The 20,516-nt window shown below is 35.5% G+C and overlaps 2 protein-coding genes across 4 annotated transcripts in view; both read left to right on the top strand.

The window, feature by feature from the left end:
* Positions 1-20,516, top strand: part of LOC142338607 (selenoprotein S-like) — a 482,730-nt gene that overhangs the window by 29,396 nt on the left and 432,818 nt on the right. The window lies entirely within an intron of this gene.
* The window catches only part of LOC142338608 (uncharacterized), a 52,956-nt gene that overhangs the window by 28,891 nt on the left and 3,549 nt on the right, over positions 1-20,516 (top strand). For 2 of the 3 annotated variants that reach the window (XM_075388435.1, XM_075388437.1), the window contains 2 exons: positions 8,723-8,920; positions 9,819-10,124. The exons of the other annotated variant lie outside the window; for it this stretch is intronic. In XM_075388435.1, coding sequence (XP_075244550.1) covers positions 8,723-8,920; positions 9,819-9,955 — 335 coding nt within the window. In that variant the 3' untranslated portion in view covers positions 9,956-10,124. Of the gene's footprint in view, positions 1-8,722; positions 8,921-9,818; positions 10,125-20,516 lie in introns of those variants that run through there. 3 annotated transcript variants of the gene reach the window in all.

Below are 20,516 nucleotides of genomic sequence, written 5' to 3'. Positions count from 1 at the left end.
ATTCTTAGTCAGCATCTTATCAGATCTTGCACGATAAAAATTCCAGAATCACTGGGAAAGGAATGCTCTGAAGTTTTTTTAGGGATTGAGTAGCGCACAAAAATGACCGAATGCAATATTTGATATCTAAGAGATTGTCCAAAAACATTTCAAACATTTAAAAAATTTTCAATTTGTTACATCAAACTTTCTGTTGAATATGGAAAAAGAACCGATTGCATTGAAAATTTCTTGCAAAAACACAAACATTTGTCTGAAACTCTATATTTGTCTGAAACTTGCTATTCAAATTTATATTTGATTATTTGTAAAACGGATGGATTTTAAAACAAAAAAACTAAAGGTTCGCAGTTGATTATATCAAAAAACAGTACCCAAACTTGTCCCAAAAAAGTGTTTCAGAACATTACGAAAAGGAACAAAGAAAAAATATGAAGTATGTTGAACCATTGAGAGGCGCGCACAGCCTCGCAAAAGCGCATTATTTATGCTGTTGTAGTTCATTTTATTGCGATAAAATACTGGAACCATAAAATTAAAATAGACAATTGGAGTGTTTTAACATAAACTCTTTAGAATTTGGCCCGTCACTACACGCCCCAACCCCCACCACTTGACCTTCCTCTTTTCCCTATGCTTGTCCCTCCTTCTCGACCTCCTCCTCCCTCCCTCCCCCTCCTTATCCCCCTTCTCAATTAAGCTGAGGTAGCCTTCCTAAGTCACACAGAGTGCTACTGATGCCAAATGCTCACCAGTTGTTTGAGAGGAAGGTAGCAGATATTAGATGGTTCTGGATATAGACTATTTGCTGACAATAGATCACCACTTCTTCTTCTTAAGAGTCACCGTCAGCGCCTCAACGCCCATTAGTCAAGCGTTTTTCTTTTTTGCAGTCGCCTAAATTTTTTAGTTTTATGAAAGTCGACCCTTTCATGTTCAGCTTTTAAATTTACTCACTCACTGTTTCAACTAAATGGAATTTAGAGCACATCCAACGTATTTACGCACATACGTTCAAGGTCAGGAACCGAAATCCATGGAAACTGGATAAACAAGTACAGCACAGGTACTAAGACATAATGTTTGAAAACAGTGCATAAAGTTATTGAGGTGCCTTTGTTGACCACTTGCTTATAAGATCGATTTGACAATAGTGATTTCACAAACTTTGGTTTCAGCGGTAAATTAGCATGGAAACGTATGAACTAAAGTTAGAAATCAAAACATGCAAAAGTCAAATTAAGAATTGTTGAAATATTGAAGCTTGAGCTTCAACACTCCGCGACGAGAGGAGGGCGCGCTTTAAAATTAGGGCTAAACCTGAATACTCTGGTAATAATTTAAAAACTATTATAAAACACATTGAGTTTGTGACTTGTAATCTCTTTCGTAGTTGTTGATCTTCTCTTTGCATTGTAAGCTGCATTGTTTGTTAGGCAATCTTGTGAGCTGCTGGTTACTTGATTTGGAATGGATCGGTTTGATCTATTTGGCTTCTAATGTTGTTCTGAGTTGCAATTCGCCATCTCGCTCGCGGTTGCTTGACATCTAAAAGCTTATTGAAATGTTTTGACAAAATGCACAATCCAATGTTGACCACTTGCATATAAGATCGATTTGACAATAGTGAATTCACAAACTATGGTTTCAGCGGTAATTTAGCATGGAAACATATGAACTAAAGTTAGAAATCAAATCATGCAAAAGTCAAATTAAGAAATGTTGAAATATTGAAGCTTGAGCTTCAACAGCTTTTATACTACTAATTGATCCTAATATAACGCTTATATTCCTCCTTTTACGAAGCCCAATTCACCATTTTTTGAATCTAGTGAAATCTCGGACCAAATCAGAACATTTTTGAACACTTAGATAAAAATAAAAACAATTTAAAGAAAGGTTGTTTTCATTTTTTCTTGTTAACTTTTTTTCTAAAGGTTTAAAACCCAAAGTCTCACTGGGTGGCAGTGGAGTCGGCGGCGGCTGTTCAATGGCGGTTTGCGGGCTATGTTTCCCTTAAAGTGGCTATTTTAGGGAACTACAAAAAAGTTGGAGATTTATATGACCATCTTTTTGATTATGATTTGAAAAATTGCAGAAAGATTGCATAGAGTAAGAAATGAAATTTATGAATTTATATATAAATTTCATATAAATCCAAGAAATAAAATTTCTTAAATGAACTAAAATTTCCGGCCTGCATAAATTTTGCGGTCAACTGTATGAGTGGGGAAAATATTTATTAAGCTAATCCTATATGGAGAAATAAATAAAATTTTCCAACATTTTCGAATTAGTTTGATTTTAATGTTTATCTTGTCAGCTTTTTAAAAACAGTTTTTACTTTTGTGTTATGTTTTAACGTACAGAGTTTTTGAGTAGATTGTTACTTTTTACATAGTTACTTTTTTACTTGTTTCTGAAATTGTTCAATTTTATGTCAGACAATCTTTTATCAAACTTTTATGAGACTCATTTTAATTAGTCAATTCAATTTTGATTTTTTTGGCTAGCTCTAATCTTCACTGATTGTTCTTATTTGTTTGGCACTATCAGTTATCCGTCCAAGTTCTTATAAAAAGCACGAGCGGGTCTAATTATCAAACCTGAGCAAAGTAACAGATTTCGTATTCTTTGAATTTCTTAGCCTTAAAATAGATTTTTTCCTTGTTGCGTTTTCATTTCAATTCATGCCATTGCTTAGCAGAATTTTTTGCAATTGTTTCTGTTTTCTAGGAAATACCAGGGACTGTTGCTAACTTGCTGCAAGCGTTTCTTGTACACAATTTACGTTTGATTGTTCTCTTTAAAATTTGTCTGCGCTTTTTCTTCACGTAGAAAATCTTTAATGAGAAATTGCTTGCCAAAAAGTTAATGGCACGCTTTCGAAACCTCTGAACCAACGTTTTTTGTAAGCAATATGTAAGTTGAAAGCATATTCCTTAAGTTAAGTACTGACATCTTAAAAACATCAAATTACAAATCTTTATAATCATTTTAAAGTAATTATAAAGATCACACTCAGGCTGTTCATATGCGCTTCAGCATATAAAAACAAGACCTAAAAGAAACCAAAGTGGCCGTGTAATTAATTCAATATATATTTTCAAAATGATCAAAAAAATTGAAGCGTGTCCAAGCTTCCGCTTAACGATTAAGGCTTCACTGCTCTGAACCGCAAGGGCAAGTTATTCAACTTCACGACGTGTTTCTTTATCAAAAGTTTTCACCCAATTTTTTTTTCACTCAATTTTGCTGGAAAGAAGAATGATGTAGTTATTAATAGCCGCCCTCATCTTCTCAACCGACTATTATAGCGCTCCTTCTTTTTACAATTCAAGAATTTGAATTGCTTTGGGGCGCTGTCTTTTTACGACGAAATTGGAGAAGTCCTTATTTTTTAAATCAATTTTATTGGAGTGATTTTCAAAGCGTGAAAAAAAACGCGTTAACAAATTTGTAGTGATTTTGGTACTGAAAAAAAGTGAAGAGCGGAGCAAAAAAAAAGAGTGGTTTTCTCCAATCGAGCGAAATTTTTTTGTTCACGTGCGGCTTTTAAAAGCAGTTGTTTTGCAACTTTTGGTAGTTGTGAGGTTTGATTATGATATTGTATTTGTTATAGGTTTTTCTTAATGGGAATTGAAGGTTTCGAGTAGTTTATTTGAATTTAATGCTAATTTGAAGTTTTTTGATCAGTTTTGCTGATTTTTAGATGAAATTTTATGATTTTTGGCCTGTTTTTTTAATGCTTTAGATGGGGTTTGAATAGAAGCTTGTTATCTAGAAAATATTCGCATGCCAATAGCTAATTTTTCTTGGATTAAAACATTTTGTCGTCGGAAAAATGACAGAAAAAATGAGAAATTTTCAATCATATTTCTTATTTTTTGCGGTCTTTCTTTTTTTTAATCTTAGACAAGTTTCTTAGCCTATTATGACTTGAAAATTGATTTGCGATCTTTCCATTGCTCCAATTGTAAAGATATTTTATTCGGCTTTATGTTTTCTTGTACTATAAAAAAACGCAAGTTTTCCTAGTTTTGTTTTTCAATTTGTTTTTGAATTCCGTTTCTGTTCTTCAAAATGTTTATGGATGTTTGAGGAGGTTCAGGTTTCACAATAGTTGTTGCAGTTGTTTAGTCAAAAGTATGGGCAGTTATTCCTCCGAGTCGTCTCCGGAATTCTTCCGGCTAAGTTTTTTTTTAAGATCTGTTCACACATTATCATGATTTTTGAAGTCAAATTAAAGTAGTGATTTTGATCACGCCGAAACAGGAAGTAGATTGAAAAAACGAGTGGTTTTGCAGCGTGGAAATTTTTTGCTCTAAAATTAAAATAGTGTGAGTTAACAGTGTTTGAACAAAACTTCGCTTTCTCGCTAGTGGTTTTTTGTTCACATGGGGCAATTTCACTTTGATTTTTACTGTTCTTTCGATTTTTTGGGTCGGAGTTTTTTCTAAATGGTTTTCCCAATCCATTCATAGTCCGTTCTATGTCTAGTTTTCTGTTTAGTCAATGAAAATTCTTTGAATTGTACGTCAGGACTTGTTCTGCTATGTTTTACTCTGTCGAACAAAAAAATATGTCGCTTTACCTCAGTTTGCCACTTTTTTAACATTTTGCGTGAAATCTTTTTCACTTCCCTAGAATAATTTATCTTTTTTCTCATTCTGATAAAAGTAATTTTGAACATCAGTTGCTCAGCAAAGCAGTTCAAAATGAACAGAGTCAGTATTAAAATTTGAAGTCAAAAATAGAAACGGGATAAACCCATAAAGCCCAATTTTAATTGCACGCTATTTGAACGTCGTTCCTATAGGTCTTAGTTACCATCTTTAATGCTTATTGGTATTGATATTAGCCCCTGTAGCTTCTCTCTAAAAAACAGAAGTTTGTTCAACTACGAAATACCATCAAAATAAATCGGACTTAAAAAGTGTTTTTGTACAGAAATCTTTTTTTTTCAGTATCTTTTATTCTTTCAATCCCAATCATGCATATTGGAATCGACGGCTGCTATTTTCCGGCAATCTGCCGGCAATGTTTGTAAACATGCGAGTCTTTTTCATGACATATTTTTTTAAACATTTTGATTTTTTTAGGGGCTTTTCCGCCCTTGACTTATTCAATTCGTTATAATCATTTTAAAGTAATTATAGAGATCACAATCAGGCTGCTCATATGCGCTTCAGCATATAAAAACCAGACCTAAAAGAAACCAAAGTGGCCATGTATTTAATTCAAGATATATTTTCAAAATGACCAATAAAACTGAAGCGTGTTCAAGATTCTGCTTAGAGGTTAAGGCTTCACAGCTCTGAATCGCAAGGGCAAGTTATTCAACTTCACGACGTGTTTCTTTATCAAAAGTTTTCACCCAATTTCTTTTTTTTCACTCAACTTTTCTGGAAAGAAGAATGATTTAGTTATGCTAAACGTGCGAGTCTTTTCATGAGAAATTTTTTCTTAAACATTTTGATTTTTCTAGTGGCTTTTCCGCCCTTGACTTATTCAATTTGAGTGATTTAAACTTCATTGTCTAACGTGCTAAATCTATTCAGTGGTTATAGTGGTATCTAAACTCTAATAACGTTATTTGGGGCGATTAGTTAGCAGCTCCGACTAGTGGTTGGAAGCAATTCTTCCCACGTTAGTTGGTTATGTTCGTAAATAGGTTGTTTTTTGTTCTGAGGTTCTGCTTAATATTTAAGCGGTTGGCAACATTTTTAAAATTTCTCAATGTTCCCGAACTTTCAGAAAGTCTATATATCTGTTCAGTTGCGTTCAAACGAAGGTTATAGCGATTCTATTGGTCCTTTGATGTTTTTATATGATTTTTCCCCTGACTGGTTTTAGTCTGAACAAATTTATTTTTCGTCCTCAAAAACATGATAACCAGGTATTTATTGTAAAACATTATGATCGCTTAGATCTATTCGGTTTAATAGACTTTAATGATCTTTATTGTTTGCCCCACTTTATTTGCCACCCAAATACAATTTTTGTGATGTTATAAGATTTTTCACCTGACATTACCTGACATCACCTGACATTATTATTATTATTATTATTTATGCCTACTAAGCTGCGGGGGGGGGGGGGGGTATATTAGATCCGACTAATTCAATGAAACTGCTGCAATTCAGCGAAACTATATTTGAGGCATGCTCGGAAGGTCGGATCTTATGATCAGGTTATCTATATTACACTCCCTCTAATTCACCCCCTCTACTACACCTCGCCCAAAATCATCGTTCAACCAAACTGCCCCACCCGCTCAAAGACAACCCCTTCACCGTGTTTCAACGAAAACCAAGTGCGCTTGACCCCCACCCCCCGTTACCGATAGTCTGAGAGCAATTTGCCCGACGTTAGTCGTTTAGGTCTGGAATTTTACAAGGCTAACATTTGAGATAAAGAAATCAGGGAGCGAAAATCGATCTTTCCAGAAAAGATACCGACAATTGTCATAATTCCTGCTTGAATAGGAAACTTTTATTGCCATGTTAATTTGACTATTTATGCGCTATATGTTTCCAGCATTTATGACGTCCAGATTAATTGCACTGAACAGGAGATTTGAACGCACTATGAAATAGAGAACAACAATTCTAACTTCCAAACTGTTAGAAGGTTGAGAGAGAACAACCTAATGTAAATTGTGCATAAGATAATCTTGACATAGCTTGACAAGAAGCTCTACTTGTTCAAAGTATACTTGGCTAGAGAAATGAAGCCTTGAGGAACAAGAAAGAACGTGAGAACGGGTTATAAGAGATGCCCAAGTTCGAGAGGTTAAGACCAGTTGGTGTAAATGGGTAGCACACTAGGCTTGCAAGTAAGAGATGCTGGTTCGAATCCAGTACTGGTCCATTTTCACAGTAGTTGAGCCTGAATAGACCCCCTAACACAAAGAGATGTCATTGCCCACCAGATATGGACAAACTATAGTCGCCATTTTACTTAAAAGCGAATTCAAGTGATTTTCCAGCAAAAATTATGAATGGGTCTGCATATCAAAATAACGGCAGCTTAAATCTGGTTTTATAAATCTGTGCTTAAAAACAAAATCTAGTTGTGGTTCGGGATCTGACCAAGTTTTAAAAGAAATAAATCAAATTCTGATCTATTTTTAAAATATTAAATACCATTTTTTGCATTTAGAGTCAGCTGGTTATTAAATTCTCTTGAACGAAACTCATAGCAATTGTTTTTTATACAAATTATTCGCTTGACCATTTTGCGCTTTTCTTCTAGAACATTTTTTGTCTTCTCAAGTGACTTTTCGCGCTTTCGTTCTTCATTTTTCAAGAATCTCTCACTCCGAAGTAAAGCTTGTTGTTAATATAAATTCGGTTGCAACTTATTATAAAGAAGGGCTTGATAGACGAGTGGGAAGTGGATTTGGTTTTGCATGAGGAGGTCAGTGGTTTGAACCCCGGCGGGTTAAAATATTTTTCCATCCCCCTTTCGTTCAAGAGCAATTCTTCCGACATTAGTCGGAGTTATCTCGTTCTTGCAAAAATCTTGAGAACTTTTTCTGAAAAAGCTCACTCTTGCCTCAGTATGGCCGACCAAGTTCGTATAATCTGAAAACTAGACAATGTAAAAACTGGCTTTGAATGTTTCAGAGAATTTTTTAACAAAGAAAAGAAAAATTTGTGGTCCGAGAACTGTTCTTTGGCGAACATGATTCATAATTGACCTTTCTAAAAATACGTTAACACATTGGGCGCAATGATTTCCATTGTTAGGAAGTAAAAAAAGCTGGTGATGAAAAGTTGAAACTTTCAGCTTTTTTAAGAAACATTTCGTGCAATATTGAATTGAAAGATTCTGCGAGATCTAAAATGAGTCAGAGTACAGCGTCTGTAGGTAACTTGTTAGTTTGAAAACCAAATTGTTTCTGATTAAAAAAAATCGTTTTTGTTGAAATCGATTTGGGTTGCGAGAACCATTACAGCTGTGGCTAGTCGCAAATTTAATCTCAGTTCCTTTACAGTCGCAAAATAATCTCATGTTGAACAAAACTAACATAAGAATCTGTTCATTTCTAACAATTTTGGGGCAAATACTCAATGTTTGTGATTTTTCTACAGTATACATTGGTGGTCTGAGCAATCTCTGGATTAGATGAAAAACTGCATCCTAACCCAAAATTGATGATTAAACTGTATGATTTGGTCACCAAAATTTTTTTGAAGAACTTATAAAAAAAGTGTATAAATTTCTTAATTTTTGCTATGACCTAAATAACAAAAGGAATGATTTGGTTTATTTTTTTCTCTGCAGCTTAACTTTCAATTTATCCAAATCTCTTTTGCTGACAATTGATCATATAAATGACAATTGTTCCAGGCTGTGATTTTTACCCAATGAACTTAATCAGGAACTTAATTGTCTCTATAGTTTGGCCTCTAGCCGGACCACCCCCATGCCAGTACAAAATAACCTCTTCTCAGACCTGGAAGCAACGATTGGTCAGACTATCTTTATGGTCCTCTTTACCCAAAATTGCTACCCAAGCGGTCAGATCAGCAATCCCTGCAGCCGGGTTCCCAGCCCGACGCTTCAACTTCATTTATCATTCATATATAAATTGCAACTTTTGACTGACTGCCATTTTCATACTACGATTCTTTATTGCCTCGTACAATATTGTTACATTACTAAATTGTTACGTCACTTTCTTGTTTACTTGTTTACCTTGGGCGTGTTTAAGATGACGTGGGCGGTGGTGTGTACGTGCTCTACCAGAACAACTACTGCACTATTGGAGTTCTCTCTCCCTCTCTCATTTGCAACTCATCACTTATCCTGGCTACCCGTGCCTCTACGCAAGACTACGCATATCTCTTCGCACCTGAGACCCTCGCCATGCCCAATGACACCAGCTTTGTCAACAACCACACCGGAGGAACTGTTCCTTACAGCCATCTGTCCCTCTTTTTAATTCGATCTACTTATTTGAAGTCACGTATTTTTATTATTGGCAAAAAATGGGATCTTTTCCGTTTGTACCCCCCCCCCCCCAGCTTAGTGAGTGCATATTATTTGCAACCCACAGACGCACGTGCCATTTTTTTACATAATGAATTACTATGTAATGACACGTGCTCTGTAACTCGGGGGAGCATAACGTACTGGTGGGGCACAAACGGAAAAGATCCAAAAATGTTACAATCTGAGCAGGCTTCCTGTTCTGTATCTCGGCTTTTTCCGGGGCATTATACGAGTCTTTCCAATTCTAACCCCCCCCCCCAAAAAAAATATAGCTCCTCATTATGGTATAATTACCATGATTGGGGGGAAGGTGTTAAACGTTATAACACCCCTAAGATGGGAGGGGGGTTGGTATAATGTGAAAGACTCCAATATACATACATATTCAATAGTTTTTAATTGCTCTCGAACGAAGGTTGAAGCAATTATTGTATCAGTGTGAGTCTTTTCGTGCAAAATTTTTTCGCTTGACCGTTTGTGCTGTGCGTTTGTTCTAGAACATTCTTTGACTTCCTGAGTGACGCGATATTTCTAAGCTACACCCCCTATTGTTTGAAAAAAATTCATCCGACGTTATTCCGTTTGTTTCAACTAGGTAGAGGAAAGTTTGGAGACATAAGTTACTGGTTCCCCCAGTCGTTTGAGATTAATTCGCCCGACATTATTTAGTTATTTTTAGTTTAAATCCGAAAGCTTTAGATCGTAACTCCTGAATTTAAACTGTCCTATCATGACCATAAACAATCAATACATGCATGAAATAAATTTCAAAAAAAGAGAAGAAAAACTGGAACATATCCCCGGATTGACAGGACCCTTCGATTATGGATCTGGAGTGGGAGGATCGGACGATTCATCATACCAAATATCTCCACAATTTGCAACAACCGGAGCATTACAAGTGGCTTTGGGTTTTGCCTCCAAAATGCTGATTAATCGACGATATATATGATCACAGAAACATTACTTTTGACGTTGTTCACGCTGAGGTTATGATGCATTTCATCATTTGATGATGTTAAAAATGAGCAACAAACTGAAAAAGTCTTTTCTTCTGAAAACAAACGAACTTGATTTGAGTTAAACGTTTGTCAGTCCCGTTGAGTTGCAACGCAAGTGAAGGTGTCATAATATTGTATAAGATCCCTCAAGGTCAAAGTTTATATAATTTTTGTTTCAAAACTATTGAGAGAGGATCGAAGGTCATTTTCGACAATGAAGATCGAAAAAATTAAAGCATTAAAATAAATTCGAAGCATTACAGCCAGCGCCACCTATCAAATAAAGGGGACAGATTGGTTCATTTCACCTTTTTTATTCCGCTAAAAAGTGACCTTTATACCAATTGCTATTTGGCAAAAAACAATAGATTATAGTCAGCTATACTATAGTAATACATTATGACGCATAACGTACTGGGAGGGGGGGCACAGTAGGAAAAGATACAAAATGTATTTGGGCGCTGGCTTGTAAATGACCATTGGTAGAGAATGAAGCAAAATTGAGACAGCGTTGACGGGCAACGAATACTTTGATGCGTATTTTCATATCAAACATTTTTATCGAGCTTTTGCGGACGTGTCAACTTTACGGGACTGGCTATAATAGTAGAAATTGTGAACTGAAAATGTGATGTTCTGTTCAAATGTTGATAAAAAATTGCGGGAATAATTTGGTCGATCAAAGAAAGTTTTTCAAGAAGCTATATTTGTGTGTTATGTGTAAAGTTGATTTGACTAAGATAATTTCTTTTTCGCTCGGTTATTTGAAATTGACAATTAATTTAGCTGACTAAACCGATCAAACCGATGAATTCAATGATTTCAGATCTCGCCTTTTAATTGTTACATAAGCTTTGCAAACTCAAAAAAGTGAGCCCTTATTTTGACTTCCTCGACGTGAATGGGTCTTACTTGAGCAATTATTGGTCGGATAGAGAACTCCTGTTGTGTTTCTAGTTGTCGTAAGTTTGTAACAATTAAATTAGTTATGTGGTCTTTTTTACGATTTTTCGCCTGAGCAATTTTTGGCTAACCCATTTGAGTTTCAAAAACGGATAAACAGGTAACGCTCGAAGGGCATTAAGTTCTCTTACTCCTTACTCCTTACCAGTCATTATGAATGTGATTCACCAAAAGTGCTTACAGGAGAAAATTTTATGCTGCAAAGAGAGGTTCTTAATCTTAGTTTGACCACTATTCATCTCTCCCTCCCCTCATTCAACCCAAACCACCCCTATTTCTCCCTCCTTTGCCTCTCGGTTTCGACCCCCCGCATATCCAAGCCGCCAAACCCTACCCCCCCCCCATTGCTTGACTACCCCCATTCCTCCTCTAACCATTAAAGAGTCTTTAATGGGTAGCGGAATAGAGGGGATTCAGCTATTGGGGGGGGGGGTGGGGGTAGTAAGGTCAAGAGGGCTGGATAAGAGAGGGATCGAAACTACGAGGTAAAGGAGGGGGACTGGGGGTGGGTTGGGGCTAAAGGGAGTGATTGAGATGGGTTCAAACTTTCGAGACTAGGAACCACTATTTGCACCAAGGAATTGTCGCCTCAAAACACTCGTTCGGTTATAAGGTCCCTGATTAAAAAAATTCTGCGGAATGAATAGTAACAAGCTTTTTGAGTTTATCGCCGAATGTTTCTTAAATGTTTAGACTGGCGTCGATAAATTTTTCAACTTATATCTGTATCTCAACCCCCTCCCCCATTCACCCCACTCCCAACTCACCCCCCTTCCAATCGGCACCCAACATACACATAGTCTATAGTCCTCCACCTAGTTGTTTTAGCCCCCTTTCATCCAGCCCTCTCAGCCCTATAACCCGCCATTGCTTGACCCCTACCCCTCCTCTATTCCGCTTATCCCCCCAATGCTAGCATAGAGCCCCAGATGCGTACTGCGGAGGCCAACTGCTCGTCCGTCGTTTGAGAGCAATTCGCCCGTCGTTAATTGTTTATATTTCTAGTTGTGCATGAATACCACAATGAGTGCCAGTTCAAAATAACGCGTAAAAGATTTTTTTGTTGTTTTCAAACTGTTCATTTGGTTGTTTTTGCGTTAAATTTGAGAAAATTATCTAGGTCCTGTTTTTTGACAATTTGAAGCAATTATTGTAAACGTGAGTGTCTTTTATATAGAAAACTTTTGTTTGAGCAATTTTCGTATTGACTCCATCGTATTGAGCTCTATGTACATTTCTTCTAAGCTGCTGAAGAACGCTTGAAGACCTAGAAACTCATGGTGGTGTCTTTGGAGGTTTGAACACCCCTTCTATTGTGTTAGTAAATAATTGCACTCGAACGAAGTTGGAAGCAATTACTGTCGATATGTTGTCTTTTTAAACAGTTTTTTCTGCTGAAGCAGATTTCTTTATGACTTTAATTTTGACTTCTTTTTGTTCGATCACTTACCGCTGTCTTACCTCTGTAGTTGGTGGTGTTATATTACACCGTTTTTTAGTAGTTTCTTTTTAGCAGTTTTTAATAGTTTAATTATTTAACCGGCTATGTTATTTGTGCAATATTTTTGCTCAACTTTGACTTTTCGAGTCACTTTTACGCCCTTTTTTGGTTGCTTCTTTTTACGCCTTTGACGTGTTTGACTTGAGTTATCCAACAGTCTCTCCTAATCGCAAGTGTGAGCAGCAGAACTTATGTGGCGGCAGATCACTCCTAAAGGAGCAATGGTCAGTGCTTCAACAATTAGTGTAATTTTTTTCAGGTTTTTCTGCTGGTTATAGTGATACAACCTCATATTATGACGCCATTCGAAGACTCTATAGTGAATTTAGTTAATCCCCCCAACCCCCAATGAAGAAGGCAAAAGATTCCAGCTCCCACTAATAGATCGATAGCAATTCTTCTGATGCTGGTCGATTGTTTATCCTTGCCCACTTAAGCTAGCCTCCTATGATTAGGCTAAGCACGAAGATGGCCAACACATACTGCCCATTGAGAGCATTTGTCTTAAAAAAACCAGCGGCTTAATTTGAAGATTGTAAAAGCCATTGAATGTAGTATAGATCCCATTTTCAACCCCCTTTCCCGCTCTTTTTGGTTTCCATCCTTTTCTTTTCCGTGCACTGAATTTAGCGCATATCAAAACTAGATTCACGCCAGTGGTTTAATGGAAATTTGTATGACATTAATTTCCCAGCTTTTAAATCTTGTTTTACAAGAGAAACCAAATAACTGTATGGCTTACATAGAAGCCTCAACTTCTACTGATGCCATTTTTTGCACCAGAAGGAATATTGAAGCAGTTATTCAAGTTTTTGTTTTCATCAAAATGTTCTGATGGGTTCTTTTTCGTTCTATATTCTTCCGTTGGGTTAAGGTGCGTAATTTTGGTGACAAAAGGGATAAACTAGTTAATACAGAGGACACGATTTCTCTGTGTAATAATCTTAACGCTTTTGTAGGCTTTAAGTGTACGTTTATGGAAATTAACGAGGTAGCAGTGGAAGAAATTTCATTTCATTTTGATCTGGACCCTCATCATTTTAGCACTTATCCAGAGCTAATGGCCCCAATTGGCTTTAGCAAGCTACAAAAAAGCGAATCCCATATATGTAGTTCGATCATTTTGCCAGTGTAGTTGGATATGCAATTTTTTTTACAATACAGTGAGACTACGGCTTAACTCAGACACTTAATTTTAACATCAACCTTAGGTTTGTACATAATCAAACCGCAAAATTGTTCCTTGTGTAAATTTGCAATATGTTCAACACATTAGCAGTGTTTGTCAATAGCCGCGACGTGATAGCGGCTGTTTTTGGGGGCATCGTTGTTTTTTACAATTCAAAGAAATTGAACTGTATTAGGGCCTTGTCTGTTTTTTTAAATCGGTTCACACATTTTCATGATTTTTGAAGTCAAATTGGAGTAGTGATTTTGGTCATGCCGAAACAGGAAATGGAGCGACAAAGTGAGTGGTTTTGCAGCGTAAAATTTTATTGCTCTAGTTTTAAAGTGGAGTGAGAATGTGGTGTTTGCACAAAAGTTCGCTTTCTCGCTAGTGGTTTTTTGTTCACATGCGGTAGTTTCACTTTAGTTTTTACTGTTTTTTCAATTTTTTGGGTCAGATTTTTTATGTAAATGGTTTTCCCAATCGATTCATATTTCTTTCTAGGCCTAGTTTTTTGTTAGAATCAAATTTCCATTTCTCGATAGTAATTTTTTTTCTCGCTAGCGGCATTTTGACATTGATTTTTTGAGTTTATTAATAGCCGCCCTCATCTTCTCTGCCGGCTATTATAGCGCTCCTACTTTTTACAATTCACAGAATTTGAATTGTATTGGGGCGCTTTTTTTTAAATATCTGTTCACACATTTTCATGATTTTTGAAGTCAAATTGTAGTGGTGATTTTGATCAAGCCGAAACAGGAAAGGAAATGGAGCGAAAAAGCGAGTGGTTTTTCGGCGTGATTTTTTTTCGCTCTAATTTTAAAGTGGAGTGAGAAAACGGTGTTTGAACAAAATTTCGGTTTCTCGGTAGTGGTTTTTTGTACACATGCGGTAATTTCACTCTGATTTTTACTGTTTTTTTGATTTTTTGGATCGGATTTTTTTCTAAATAGTTTTCCCAATCCAATCACAGCTCATTCTGGACCTAGTTTTTTTTAGAATCAAATTTACATATCTCACTAGTGATTTTTTGTTCTCCCTAGCAGCATTTTGACATTGTTTTTCTGTTTTTTTTTGGTTTTTCATCTAATTTTTTTAGAAATGGTTTTACCAATTCTCTCATTGTCCGTTCTAGGTCTAGTTGTTTGTTAAGTCAATGAAAATTTTTTGAATTGTACATCAGGACTTGTTCTGCTATGTTTTTTACTTCGTCGGACAGGAAAATGTTTCGCTTTACCTCAATTTGCCGCTTTTTCAACAATTTGCGTGAATTATTTTTGACTTCTCTAGGCTATTTTTTCTCGTCTCTCATTCTGTTAAAGTTATTTTGAACATCCGTTGCTCAGCAAAGCAATACAAAATGAACAGATTCAAGATAAAGAATTGAAGTCAGAAACAGAAACGGGATAAGCCCGTAAAGCCCAATTTTAGATGCCCGCTATTTGAACGTCGTTCCTATAAACCTTAGTTAAAATGCTTATTGGTATTGATAGTAGCCCCCTTAGTTTCTCGCTAAGAAGCAGAAGTATGTTCAACTATGAAATGCCATAAAAAAATGGGACAAAAAATGTTTTTGTGCAAAAATCTTTTTTTTTTCAATTTCTTCTATTCTTTCAATCCCAATCATGCTTATTGGAACCAACGGCGGCTATTTGCCGGCAATCTGCCGGGTATGTTATGTATTTTTAAGCTGATTTTTATTAGAAATGGTTTTCCAATTCACTCATTCACTCATAGTTCGTCCTAGATCTAGTTTTTCGTTTAGTCAATGAAAATTCTTTGAATTGTACGTGAGCACTTGTCCTGCTTTGTTTTTACAATTCAAAAAATATTTCTTTCTTAAAGATCTGTTCACTTATTTCCATGAATTTTGAAGTCAAATTGAAGTAGTGATTCTGGTCACGCCGAAACAGGAGTAAGTGTAGCGAAAACGCGAGTTGTTTTGCGGCGTGAAATTTTTTCGCTCTGATTTAAAGTAGAGTGAGAAAACGGTGTTTGAACAAAAAATTTGCTTTCTCGCTAATGATTTCGTGTTCACATGTGGCAAATTCATTTTCATTTTACATTTTTTTTCGATTTTTGAATTGGATTTTTTTCTAAATGATTTTCCCAATCCATTCATAGTCCGTTGCAGGTCTAGTTTTCTGTTTAGTCAGTGTAATTTTTTTGAATTGTACGTCAGGACTTGTTGTGCTATGTTTTTTTCATTCGTTGTCTGCATTGATGGTTCTTGCGACCATTGACTTTTTCAATTTCAGCGACTTCTACTGTTTTGCAGTTAAAATTTTTGTGCTTCACCTCATTTTTTTCTGCTTTAGGTCAATTGCGTGACTTACCTTCCTCAAGAAAAGACTTAATGAACTTTAAATTTTATGAACATTAACTAGTTAAAGATCAATAGTGTGCATCTAAGAACTGCCAAACGGATATGCCCTAATTCTTGAGTATTAGAGTCTGGAGTTTTTGATTTCGAATATTAGTTTTGAAAAAGTTCTATTTAAAGTAGAGTGAGAAAACGGTGTTTGAACAAAAAATTTGCTTTCTCGCTAGTGATTTTGTGTTCACATGCGGCAGATTCATTTTCATTTTACTTTTTTTTCGATTTTTGGATTGGATTTTTTTCTAAATGATTTTCCCAATCCATTCATAGTCCGTTGAAGGTCTAGTTTTCTGTTTAGTCAGTGTAATTTTTTTGAACTGTACGTCAGAACTTGTCGTGCTTTGTTTTTTTCATTCGTTGTCTCCATTGATGGTTCTTGCGACCATTGACTTTTTCAATTTCAGCGACTTCTACTGCTTTGCAGTTAAAATTTTTGTGCTTCACCTCATTTTTTTCTGCTTTAGGTCAATTGCGTGACTTACCTTCCTCAAAAAAAGACTTAATGAACTTTAAATTTTATGAACATTTACTAGTTAAAGATCAATAGTGTGCATCTAAGAACTGCCAAACGGATATGCCCTAATTCTTGAGTATTAGAGTCTGGAGTTTTTGATTTCGAATATTAGTTTTGAAAAAGCTCTATTAGAATTTTTTCCTTATAGAGCATGTGTGTCTCATAAATATGACGGTCCAATTTTAACCCAGATAGTCTAGTGGGCTATTGAATGACTGGTGGTCAATCTGTCTATCATATTTTTTAAAGTTGTTTCAATTCCAGGGAACGCCACAAGAGTCTATATCGGCGATATTTTCCGGCAATTTGCCAGCTATACTCACAAATTTTGCTATTCGAACGTTGAGGAAATTTAAGATAACAACAGGAGCCATGTTCAATGAGGAAAGATCAAAATTAGACCGGGGTCATCTCGAATTAAATCATACCCTCGATTTCACTAAACATTTTAGCAGATACTTGCTATCAATACATAATTAATCATTTCTATTGCTCTCAAACAAAGTTTCTAGCATTTACATTGGGCTTTTTCAATGAGATTTTTTGTTTTCTTCTGATCCTGTTAACTTTTCCTCATCAACATAATTCATGGTATGAACACCGGTTCTAAGAGTATGATTTCCCACCCCACCCGATCCAATCCCCTCGTCCTATCTCCCACGCGCCACCAACGCGGTCATCACCACGCCCTATAAATTGAGCTAAAGCTAGGCCGTCCACTGGCCATTTGTGAGATCTATTGGCCCAATTCGGTTGCGTTTTTTTGTTTGGAGAATTTTTCTCGTAAGAATGTGTACTGGTTCTATTACAACAAATGCTCGACAGCCTTTCATACTCATTTGGTGTGTTCTCAATGCATTAAAATACCAGATTGAAGACATGTAGGAAAAATGCAAAAAGTCTCAAAATGGGCGCAGTTGTTAGAAAATTATGCGCTGAGAATGTATAGAAACAGGAATGAAGCTATGGAGGTACTGGCTATGAAGTATGTGAAATCAAAGTTATCTTGGGGTTGCAGAGGTCTTGAACTCTAATATTTTTTAGCTTAGATGTTTTTTCAATCGATTCAACCAAGATGATTATAAAGGCTGCAATTGTAAACTCTTTTTGTTTGAGTTGGTTTTTAACAATTCAAAGAGTTTGTTGAATTGTATAAGATAACTGTCCTTTTACGACTCCAGGAGGAGTATTGGAGAAAACCTTTTTAAACTAATTTTATTGCAGTGAATTTTGAAGTTGAAATTGGAACACGTGAAAAATTTGGAGTGATTTTATTGCTAAATGAAATGAAGAGTGGAGCGAAAAGAGCGCAGTTTTTTGTAGAGAGCGGGAAATTGAAGTGTGAAAAAAATTCTGTAAGCGAGCGAAATTCTCTGTTCACCTGCGGCACTTTCAAGCAGTTTCTTTCATTTTTTTGGTTAAGAGGTTTTGCTATGAGCTGGTTTTGGTAGTGGTCTGAAGGCTTATGGAAATTAATTTGAATTTTATGCTAATTTGTAGGTTTTTTATTTATTTAGCTGATTTTTGGGCTAATTGTTGCAATTTTTGACGATTGTTTTCGTTTAATGCCTCAAATGGGTATTGAAAAGACCAGTTTATAATTGAGCAAATTTTAGTTAACAATTGGTTACAGTTTCGTGGATATGCAGCTTTATTTGTAGAGAAATATGACAGAAAATGGCGAAGATTGAAACTACTTCTCTCTAATTTTTTGCACTTTTTCGGTTTTCTGTTTTTTAGACAGATTTCTTAGCCTATTATGACTTGCTTATTGTTTTGAGAGCATCTGAATACCCGATTGGTTGAACAGAATTTTTCCTTGGATTTATGTGCATACTCTTTTTTGAACTCCTTGATGTTTTAGATTTCCATCCGCTTTTCGATTGCTTTTAATTGCCCCTATAGGGACTAGATGAGATAACTAATTCGCCAATGTTTCTATTTTTGCTTGAATCTACTGAAATGTTAGAATTGTTAGCGCTGTGTCCCTGTCATTTATGATTTCAGATGTCTTCATTCAGATGCTTGAACATAATTTTGCTTTGCGCGTTTGTTGGATTAAAAATTGTTGGATTAAAACATAATAACTGTGCGCATTTGTTGGATTATAAATTCAATTGATTCCAGAATCTTTTTCCTAACTTATTTTTGGGACTGCTGTTACTTACAATTTTAATATAATAATTATAAGAATGTTGTATTGGCATTCCTCCTGGAAAATCAAACTCAGATAAAAACAATGAGATCAACTTAATTAATGATAGATATGTCTTCAAAGAGATTTGATCCGAAAGAAGTGATAACTGATAATAAATATCAGGTAAAAGTACTGGTCTTAGTTTCGCAAAAATTCGAAAAAATAGGAAACTTGTGTAAAACTAAACAATTAAATGAGTATCGGATTTGCAATTAAGCGGCAAATCTATGATGCCGAAAAAATGAGAATGACAGAGTAATATACTCTTTGGTGAGTTTATGATAATACGTTATCAGTTCTTTGTTACTCAGCTAGGATTGTTACACAGCGTAACACAGAGCCTTTGCAAAACTGTGCAAAATTGATTCGTCACTTCGGCGATGGAACAAAAATACCCATTAACAGTAATGTTGCTTAAAAAATTAGCAAAAATAACACATGTTCGTGAAAGTTAAGACCTAAATGAGCATAATTCAATTATTAACAAAGTGACTCATTAATTGGTTTCGTTTGTTTTGTTGCGTCGATTGTTGTTTTTACTTCAGTGCTGAAAGTAATTCCTTGTGGTGATAACTGTAAACTAGATAAGCAGTTCTTGAAGGTTCCTACAGCCCAAACGACTTGCATGAGCTCTAATTCATTAGTGCTGCAGTTTTTTGTGAGCTGAAATATACTTTTGGTCTGCAAACGGAATATTTACTTTTAGGAATTGTTCATAGGCCGTGTTGGCTCGCATTGCATAGCCTTATAATTTTCTGCTTCTTGTTTCGTGGTATGAGTACTTGTTTTCAATAGCCGCACAGCGATAGCTTGGGCTATTATTGGCCTTCTCCTGGTTTTTATATTTCGTCGTCATAATTTTTGTTACGACCATATGACGTCACAGCCACTTTTTGTTCATTCGTTCGTGCAATTTCAACTGAATTGCATGTGTGACGTCATTTTTTTTGTTCATGTGCGTGATTAAATTTTTGATCACACTTGACTTACCTCACTCTCAAAAATGACTTGCTCACTTTGAAATTGACTTTTAATTACTTTAATTCAAAGAGATAAGGTCAAATGGGTGTGTGTCACTCTAAATGAAGGTTATTAGAGATCAGCTAATAGAGGCTGCAATAACTTATACAGATTTTTAATCAAAATATAACAGATCAGCCCTCAATGAAAAGGCGAATTTATTTGGTCTGTCTTTTTTACTGTTTATTTTTAGACTGCCGATCTACGAATCTATTGCGGCTATTTTCTAAAAATTTGTAAAATGATATATAGAACACAAGAAGGATCTCATATGTTTAAGTTTTTTGCGTTAACGAAAGTCCTCCCGGAATTAGTTCTTAAAGGGAAGTATTCCCTTGAGATTTGTTTATAAAATCCTGGCCATGTTTTTATTTTATAAAATTTCACGTTTTGAATTGAGAATGCCAGATTTTTTTACCCAGTTATTTTGTTATTTTTGTTAATTTATTGTGTATTTGATAACTGAATTTGAACGCTGCATTCATGTCAAAGACGCCATAAAAACAGTGCACAGATCGGTAGGTTCTTCTAGAATTTCAGTCGAGTATACTGCAATTCGTTTTTGATTGTTGTTTGCAATGGTTTTTGATCATTTCCCGAAGTGAAATTTGAAAAAAGTTGAATTAATTGTTGGGAAACAAAAGTATCAATTTTTACCTGTTTTTTCAGAGTTGAATTGGCTATCTGAGTTCAATAGATGATAAATATTTCCGATTTGGTGTTGATCTTCTAAAAGGCATCGTTACAGACTTATTGTTGTTAACCGTAG

This window comes from Convolutriloba macropyga, chromosome 4 (assembly GCF_964194025.1).
Source record: "Convolutriloba macropyga chromosome 4, txConMacr16.3, whole genome shotgun sequence".
NCBI classification, from domain to species: domain Eukaryota; kingdom Metazoa; phylum Xenacoelomorpha; order Acoela; family Convolutidae; genus Convolutriloba; species Convolutriloba macropyga.
This window is presented reverse-complemented; position numbering and strand designations above follow the sequence as displayed.